This window comes from Salminus brasiliensis (assembly GCF_030463535.1).
Source record: "Salminus brasiliensis chromosome 20 unlocalized genomic scaffold, fSalBra1.hap2 SUPER_20_unloc_1, whole genome shotgun sequence".
NCBI classification, from domain to species: domain Eukaryota; kingdom Metazoa; phylum Chordata; class Actinopteri; order Characiformes; family Bryconidae; genus Salminus; species Salminus brasiliensis.
Window position 1 is genome coordinate 323,899 of NW_027326636.1, and position 9,758 is coordinate 333,656.

The following is a 9,758-nucleotide window of genomic DNA, read 5'->3' on the forward strand; positions in this document are numbered from 1 at the left end:
TCCCCACCGTTACTCCACCGACCCCTACCACTCTCCCCTCCGTTACCTCACCTACCCCTACCACTCTCCCCACCGTTACTCCACCAACTCCTACCACGCTCCCCACCGTTACTCCACCGACCCCTACCACTATCCCCACCGTTACTCCACCTACCCTTACCACGCTCCCCACCCTTACCCCACTGACCCCTACCACTCTCCCCACCGTTACTCCACCAACCCCTACCACTCTCCCCACCGTTACTCCACCTACCCCTACCACTCTCCCCACCGTTACCCCACCTACCCCTACCACTCTCCCCACCGTTACCCCACCAACCCCTACCACGCTCCCCACCTTTACTCCACCTACCCTTACCACTCTCCCCACCGTTACCCCACCTACCCCTACCACTCTCCCCACCGTTACCCCACTCTCCCCACCGTTACCCCACCGACCTCTACCACTCTCCCCACCGTTACCCCACCGACCCCTACCACTCTCCCCACCGTTACCCCTCCGACCCCTACCACTCTCCCCACCGACCTCTACCACTCTCCCCACCGTTACCCCACCTACCCCTACCACTCTCCCCACCATTACCCCTACCACTCTCCCCACCGTTACCCCACCGACCTCTACCACTCTCCCCACCGTTACCCCACCTACCCCTACCACTCTCCCCACCGTTACCCCTACCACTCTCCCCACCATTACCCCACCGACCTCTACCACTCTCCCCACCGTTACCCCACCGACCTCTACCACTCTCCCCACCGTTACCCCACCTACCCCTACCACTCTCCCCACCGTTACCCCTACCACTCTCCCCACCATTACCCCACCGACCTCTACCACTCTCCCCACCGTTACCCCACCGACCTCTACCACTCTCCCCACCGTTACTCCACCGACCCCTACCACTCTCCCCACCGTTACCCCACCTACCCCTACCACTCTCCCCACCGTTACCCCTACCACTCTCCCCACCATTACCCCACCGACCTCTACCACTCTCCCCACCGTTACTCCACCGACCTCTACCACTCTCCCCACCGTTACCCCACCGACCCCTACCACTCTCCCCACCGTTACCCCACCGACCCCTACCACTCTCCCCACCGTTACCCCACCGACCTCTACCACTCTCCCCACCGTTACTCCACCGACCCCTACCACTCTCCCCACCGTTACTCCACCGACCTCTACCACTCTCCCCACCGTTACTCCACCGACCCCTACCACTCTCCCCACCGTTACTCCACCGACCCCTACCACTCTCCCCACCGTTACTCCACCGACCCCTACCACTCTCCCCACCGTTACCCCACCGACCCCTACCACTCTCCCCACCGTTACTCCACCGACCCCTACCACTCTCCCCACCGTTACTCCACCGACCCCTACCACTCTCCCCACCGTTACTCCACCGACCCCTACCACTCTCCCCACCGTTACTCCACCTACCCCTACCACTCTCCCCACCGTTACTCCACCTACCCCTACCACTCTCCCCACCGTTACCCCACCGACCTCTACCACTCTCCCCACCGTTACTCCACCGACCTCTACCACTCTCCCCACCGTTACTCCACCGACCCCTACCACTCTCCCCACCGTTACCCCACCGACCTCTACCACTCTCCACACCGTTACCCCACCGACCTCTACCACTCTCCCCTCCGTTACTCCACCGACCCCTACCACTCTCCCCACCGTTACCCCACCGACCTCTACCACTCTCCCCACCGTTACTCCACCGACCCCTACCACTCTCCCCACCGTTACTCCACCGACCCCTACCACTCTCCCCACCGTTACCCCTACCACTCTCCCCACCGTTACCCCTACCACTCTCCCCACCGTTACCCCTACCACTCTCCCCACCGTTACTCCACCGACCCCTACCACTCTCCCCACCGTTACCCCTACCACTCTCCCCACCGTTACTCCACCGACCCCTACCACTCTCCCCACCGTTACCCCTACCACTCTCCCCACCGTTACTCCACCTTCCCCTACCACTCTCCCCACCGTTACTCCACCGACCCCTACCACTCTCCCCACCGTTACCCCACCGACCCCTACCACTCTCCCCACCGTTACCCCACCGACCTCTACCACTCTCCCCACCGTTACTCCACCGACCCCTACCACTCTCCCCACCGTTACTCCACCTACCCCTACCACTCTCCCCACCGTTACTCCACCTACCCCTACCACTCTCCCCACCGTTACCCCACCGACCCCTACCACTCTCCCCACCGTTACCCCACCGACCTCTACCACTCTCCCCACCGTTACCCCACCGACCTCTACCACTCTCCCCACCGTTACTCCACCGACCCCTACCACTCTCCCCACCGTTACCCCACCGACCTCTACCACTCTCCCCACCGTTACTCCACCGACCCCTACCACTCTCCCCACCGTTACTCCACCGACCCCTACCACTCTCCCCACCGTTACCCCTACCACTCTCCCCACTGTTACCCCTACCACTCTCCCCACCGTTACCCCACCTATCCCTACCACTCTCCCCACCGTTACTCCACCTTCCCCTACCACTCTCCCCACCGTTACCCCTACCACTCTCCCCACCGTTACCCCACCTACCCCTACCACTCTCCCCACCGTTACCCCACCGACCTCTACCACTCTCCCCACCGTTACTCCACCTACCCCTACCACTCTCCCCACCGTTACCCCACCTACTCCTACCACTCTCCCCACCGTTACCCCACCTACCCCTACCACTCTCCCCACCGTTACCCCACCGACCTCTACCACTCTCCCCACCGTTACCCCACCGACCTCTACCACGCTCCCCACCTTTACTCCACCTACCACGGCCACTACGTTGCAGTGCTGTTACCTGAAGTAGGTGGCGATGCAGAGCAGCACTATGAGCATGGGGTAGTAGATATAGAACCCGTTAGCGATGAACGACAGAACCTGCATAGAACCCATAATCTGAGAGAGAGAGAGAGAGAGACAGACAGAAAGAGAAAGAGGGGGGGGGGGGTAAGTGTTAATTATGTATTGGGGTGTGTGTGTGTGTGTGTGTGTGTGTGTGTGTGTGTGTGTGAAACTCACTGAGGTGTAGCTGGTCTGCTGTCTCTGTTGGTGTGAGATGATGGAGTCCATATGAATCACACCCAGAAAATTCAAACACAGGGGCGGAGTCAACCGGCAGAATAGCCTGCACACACACATACACACACACACATATACACACACACCCTGTTATCGTTTTCAAAACATTTATTGCCATTTATGATGCTTGGTGTGTGTGTGTGTGTGTGTGTGTGTGTGTGTGCGCGTGTCCTACATGCCGCTGAACTGCAGGCTGTAGGCGTCGGTCTGGTGATGGGGGGCGAGGTAATAGTAGTTGAACACTCGGATCCGGAACACAGTGGAGTACACGCAGTAACACAGGAACATGATGATGATGAAGCACGCCACCTAGTGGACACACACACACACTGACCTAGTGAACAAAACAGAGAGAGTGCGTGTGCGTGTGCGTGTGCGTGCGCGTCTACCTGTATGTACAGGTAGTTGTACTGTCTCTCGGCCAGTTGGATGAAGATGGCGAAGAGAGAGAGAACCGGCTGAGTGCTGAAGAACGTACACTCCGACCAAACCACAGCTACCGACAACACACACAGCGCCACCGCTAACACACGGTAACACCACCGCCTCAGCACACACTCCCAGTACCACTCTACACACACACAGAGAGAGAGAGAGAGCAGTTATTACAGGAACAACTGGAGCAGCTCCGTTTGAGTTAGCAGCGTTAGCATGTGGGCTACAATATTCAGGAAGTGAGCCAACGTCAGCCGTGCCGGCTGTAGATACAATGCTAACGTAGCTAACTAGCGGTGTCAGCTAATCTGTCAGCCGCTCTGCTGTAACTAGCAGTGTTAGCATTCTCGGCTAGCAGCCGGCGGCGTGAACGGTACCTGCGCTGGGGGTGTAGATGTATTTACTGAACCAGCCTGAGGGCTGAGCTGAAGGGAAGCTGTGGATGAACTGGTGGGCGGAGCTTGTCTCGTTCTTAGCCACGTCCTCCAGATGGAAGGCTTCGTCTAATAGGATCTGCCACTGCACCTGGGTGCGGTTATGCCTCTGGACCGCGTAGATCACCTGTTACACACAGTCAACTACGGTGTCTCAGTTGGTTGCTATGGTATCCCAGAGGGTCGCAAGGTGGTTGCTGTGGTGTTGCTAAGGTATCTCAGGTGGTCAGGGATACCTATGGGGAGTTACTGACTGTTCCAGATGGTTGTACGTGGTTGCTAAGGTCTCCCAGGTGGTTGCTATGGGGTGGTGGAGTATTCCCTCACCTGCTTATGGAGTTTGACCAGACTCTTCTTACTGGGGCAGGAGTTCCTCTTCTCATCAAAGTCTTCATAGTCGTCCATGTTCCTGCCCAGCTTCTCCTGATACTCCACCGGACACTGAGAGAGAGAATGTTCATCAGCAGGACCTGTAGGGGGCGATGTGGCCCAGCAGTGTTGCTAAGTAGTTACTATGGTGTTCCACATGGTTGTTGGGATGTTGCTTGATGGGCTCTATGGTGCTTCATGTGGTTGCTAAGGTGTTGCTATGTGATAGGCGTTAGGTGGTTGGTACAGTACTGCTAATTAGTTGGGATGTCATGTCTGATAGTTGCTAGAGTGTTGTGAGGTGGTTGCTGTGGTATCCAGCTGTTATTAGATGTATGCTTTGACGTTGTGTTTATATGAGAGTGTGTGTGTGTGTGTGTGTGTGTGTGTACTGACTGACCTTCTTCAGAATGGTGTCGATGCACTTCCTCAGAGGATGGTTGTATTTGATGCTTTCGTTAACACCTCGCACGTCCTACACACACACACACACACACACACACACACACAGAGAGAGTGAGTCTGAGTCTCTGAGGTAAGACTGTAGGCTCCACCCACCCATCTATTCATCACTCCACCCCCTGCTCCACCTCCATGACATCCTCCAGGTTCTCCTCAGCTTCTGCTTTCTCCGTCATCAGCTTCGCCACTTTAAAGTACGTTTTGGCCAGCAGGTGCCCGTGGCATGACGCCAGCCAATAGGAGCGCGGGATTTCCACCAGTCCGTATCCTAGCAACAGCACGAGCAGGAACAGCCCCCAGGTGTTGGCGGCCGTGATGCCGATGGTCCGCAGGTCATACCTGTGAGAAACCCACCATTCACAGCTCAGCTCAGAGGTGTGTGTTTTGGTTCAGCGGTGTAATAAGCGTGTAAATGTGTAATAAGCGTGTAAATGTGTAATAAGCGGGTAAATGTGTAATAAGCGGGTAAACGTGTAATAGGCATGTAAATGTGTAATAAGCGTGTAAATGTGTAATAACCAGGTAAATGTAATATCCGTGTAAATGTGTAACAAGTGGTTAAATGTGTAACAAACGTGTAATAGGCATGTAAATGTGTAATAACCAGGTAAATGTAATATCCGTGTAAATGTGTAACAAGTGGTTAAATGTGTAACAAACGTGTAATAGACATGTAAATGTGTAATAAGCGTGTAAATGTGTAATAACCGGGTAAATGTAATATCCATGTAAATGTGTAACAAGTGGTTAAATGTGTAACAAACGTGTAATAGGCATGTAAATGTGTAATAACCAGGTAAATGTAATATCCGTGTAAATGTGTAACAAGTGGTTAAATGTGTAACAAACGTGTAATAGACATGTAAATGTGTAATAAGCGTGTAAATGTGTAATAACCGGGTAAATGTAATATCCATGTAAATGTGTAACAAGTGGTTAAATGTGTAACAAACGTGTAATAGGCATGTAAATGTGTAATAACCAGGTAAATGTAATATCCGTGTAAATGTGTAACAAGTGGTTAAATGTGTAACAAACGTGTAATAGACATGTAAATGTGTAATAAGCGTGTAAATGTGTAATAACCGGGTAAATGTAATATCCATGTAAATGTGTAACAAGTGGTTAAATGTGTAACAAACGTGTAATAGGCATGTAAATGTGTAATAACCAGGTAAATGTAATATCCGTGTAAATGTGTAACAAGTGGTTAAATGTGTAACAAACGTGTAATAGACATGTAAATGTGTAATAAGCGTGTAAATGTGTAATAACCGGGTAAATGTAATATCCATGTAAATGTGTAACAAGTGGTTAAATGTGTAACAAACGTGTAATAGACATGTAAATGTGTAACAAGCGGGTAAATGTGTAACAAGCGGGTAAATGTGTAACAAGCGGGTAAATGTGTAATAAACATGTAATAGGCACATAAATGTGTAATTAAGCGGGTAAATGTGTAACAAGCGGTTAAATGTGTAACAAACGTGTAATAGGCATGTAAATGTGTAATAAGCAGGTAAATTTAATAAGCAGGTAATAAGCCTGTACATTTGTAATAACTGGGTAAATGTGTAATAAGCACATAAATGTGTAATAAGCGGGTAAATGTGCAATAAGCGGGTAAATGTGTAATAAGCGGGTAAATGTGTAATAAGCATGTAAATGTGTAATAACCAGGTAAATGTAATATCCGTGTAAATGTGTAACAAGTGGTTAAATGTGTAACAAACGTGTAATAGACATGTAAATGTGTAATAAGCGTGTAAATGTGTAATAACCGGGTAAATGTAATATCCATGTAAATGTGTAACAAGTGGTTAAATGTGTAACAAACGTGTAATAGGCATGTAAATGTGTAATAACCAGGTAAATGTAATATCCGTGTAAATGTGTAACAAGTGGTTAAATGTGTAACAAACGTGTAATAGACATGTAAATGTGTAATAAGCGTGTAAATGTGTAATAACCGGGTAAATGTAATATCCATGTAAATGTGTAACAAGTGGTTAAATGTGTAACAAACGTGTAATAGACATGTAAATGTGTAACAAGCGGGTAAATGTGTAACAAGCGGGTAAATGTGTAACAAGCGGGTAAATGTGTAATAAACATGTAATAGGCACATAAATGTGTAATTAAGCGGGTAAATGTGTAACAAGCGGTTAAATGTGTAACAAACGTGTAATAGGCATGTAAATGTGTAATAAGCAGGTAAATTTAATAAGCAGGTAATAAGCCTGTACATTTGTAATAACTGGGTAAATGTGTAATAAGCACATAAATGTGTAATAAGCGGGTAAATGTGCAATAAGCGGGTAAATGTGTAATAAGCGGGTAAATGTGTAATAAGCATGTAAAGAGCACAATAAGTGTAATAACTGGGTAAATGTGTAGTAAGCGTGTAATAAGTGAGTAAATGTGTAATAAGCATGTACATGTGTAAGAAGTGTGTAATAAGCATGTAATAGCCAGCAGGCTGACCAGGAGAGGTGCCACTGCGGGCTGATGGCCACGTAGATAAGCAGGGAGCAGAAGATGAACAGGTAGGTGCCGTAGTAGATGGCGTTCTCGATCAGAGCCGTTTTTATTTTCCCAGAGATGGAGAACGCTCCGGAACGAGCATACGACTGCATGAAGGGGATCAGGAGCCTGGAAACACACACACACACACAGTTCAACACAGTTACATTCAGGGTTCACGATAGTCCAAGTTCTGCTTTTTTTAAATGTTCTGTTCCACCTCTCTCTCACCATGTCAGGGACTGTGAGGTCCAGTACACCACCCTCCAGAACACTGGCAGAACCCCATCCGGAATGTAGCTCCAGGGTTTATCACACACCTTAAACACACTGCGCACACACACACACACACACACACACACACAGTGTAAATGTAGCGGTGTACAGGTGTACAGATAAACAGTAGTGCACGTCTACAGGTGTAACAGTCTACAGGTGTAACAGTCTACAGGTGTCCTGGTGTGCAGGTGAGCTTACCCTTGCGTGGGAAGCACTGAGGAGTTCTCCGTCTGATTGGAGCGGCTCACTGTTGTACTGACGACATGGTGGTTGTCAATCACACACTGATTGTAGATTGTCTGTACACACACACACACACACCAACAGTGTGAAAGGTTTAACACATCAGCCCACCTGTCCTTCTCTACCACCCAAAGGAACTTCATTTGCCCCCCAACCTTTTTTACATGTACATGATTACCTGAATCTGCTCATTCTGCACCTCCCTCAGGCCTGCAGGTGATCTGGGAGGTGCACAGGTGTGTGTGCACCTGAGCAGCTGGGTTAGAAACAAACCCTCAGTGTTGACACAGTGTTTCCTAACCCGGCTCTTTTATCCCCCAGGTTCTGCTGTTTGATCTGCTCCCTCAGAGCAGAGCAAACACACCTGTGCAGGTACAGGTACAGGTACAGCCACAGCCACCAGGTACCAGACGTTCGGACGGTCTGCAGCTCCTGGGCCAGACTGGAACTGCTGCACCATGTAAGACTGACCTGAGCCTGTCATAAGCTCCGCCCACTTCCATCCACCTGCCGTAACCTCACCTGCGCTCCGGGTGCTTACCGTGCTGACGTCCAGCGGGATGGTGAAGACGATGATGAAGCACAGGCACCAGGCCAGCAGCGTGGCCAGCAGGACCATGCGCTGCTGCTTGGCAAGGTCGCCATACCGACGCAGCAACAGGAAGGCCAGCGTCGCACACACACACACGTCCAAGCCCAGGACCCACACACTCATGCTGCACTCGGGAGATGATGATGATGATGATGATGATGATGACAGATGACTCTCGGACAGGTCCTTTTCCTTTTGTGAACGACTCCTTTGAACGAACCACAGCACAAATGAATCAAAAGAGGCGGTATGTACACATCAGTACAGAGTGTGTTCATCAAAGAGTGGCTAAACCGCCATTATCTGATCTTCTGCTGATCTTCGGCTGATCTTCTGCTGATCATGTGGGATTATAGAGCCAGTCTGACTCATTTGATTCTCATCATAATTCATTTGGATCATAGGCAGATGGTTTGAGCTCAAACTGAATCAGAGTCGCGATTCCACGAACAGCCACCGGTACTGTGATGAATTTAGCCTTCATAGCACCTCCCACCGACTCAAAACAAACTGAATCTGTGAGTCGATTCTACTCTTTAAAAGAGCCGTTCAAAAGAATCGGCTCCGCAAACAGAAGCGAGCTGTCCGTCAAGCTTCAGGAGGAGCTTAAGACCTAAAAAGGGGTCTCCTTCAATCTCAGCCCGATCATCTGGACCCAGCAGTGGACCCAGCAGTGGTGGACCCAGCAGTGGACCCAGCTGTGGTGGACCCAGCAGTGGACCCAGCAGCGGCTGGTGAAAGTTGGGGTGACGTCAGAGGCTGTGGACCGACAGTGACACGTAGCGAGTCCACCGTCAGCTCACTAACGAGGCTCACAGCGAGTCCAAAACCAGGTTCTGCAGCTCCGAACACGTCACCTGTAAGGGTTCTCTTACGTGTTAGAACATGGTTCCCCGCAGCCCGGTTCCGGTCCGTAGCGAGGCTGAAGCGCTGGGCGAAATTCGGCCACTGCTCCGCTCTGTGTACGTAACCTTTAGTGCGCCTGCGTCATCGAGCTGGCGCCTGCGTGGCATTCTGGGAAGTGTAGTTTTAGCGGGAAATGTGGGATTTGTGGGTATTTGTTTAAATGCTGGACCTAATTTAGCTCTGAGTTGCAGATTCTGCAGAGAAGCTTTATTATGTAGCTAACTCACTTAATCTCCATAAATAAAGACGTTTACGCTTTAATCTCCATAAATAAAGACGTTTAATCCCAATAAATAAAGACGGTAATCTCCATAAAGACGTTTACGCTTTAATCCCAATAAATAAAGACGGTAATCTCCATAAATAAAGACGTTTACGC

At 50.5% G+C, this 9,758-nt stretch overlaps 1 protein-coding gene across 2 annotated transcripts in view; it reads right to left on the reverse strand.

Moving 5' to 3' along the window:
• The window catches only part of lmbrd2a (LMBR1 domain containing 2a), a 24,231-nt gene extending 14,768 nt beyond the window's left edge, over positions 1-9,463 (reverse strand). The window contains exons 1-13 of one of the 2 annotated variants that reach the window (XM_072671869.1): positions 9,349-9,463; positions 8,423-8,681; positions 7,837-7,937; positions 7,591-7,689; positions 7,321-7,488; positions 4,965-5,175; positions 4,775-4,849; positions 4,333-4,446; positions 3,949-4,132; positions 3,526-3,707; positions 3,312-3,445; positions 3,077-3,182; positions 2,856-2,953 (exon numbers count right to left, since the gene is read on the reverse strand). In XM_072671869.1, the coding sequence (XP_072527970.1) occupies positions 2,856-2,953; positions 3,077-3,182; positions 3,312-3,445; positions 3,526-3,707; positions 3,949-4,132; positions 4,333-4,446; positions 4,775-4,849; positions 4,965-5,175; positions 7,321-7,488; positions 7,591-7,689; positions 7,837-7,937; positions 8,423-8,596 (1,646 nt within the window). In that variant the 5' untranslated portion in view covers positions 8,597-8,681; positions 9,349-9,463. The other variant, XM_072671868.1, reaches the window with a different exon arrangement.
• Positions 9,464-9,758: the final 295 nt, after the last annotated feature.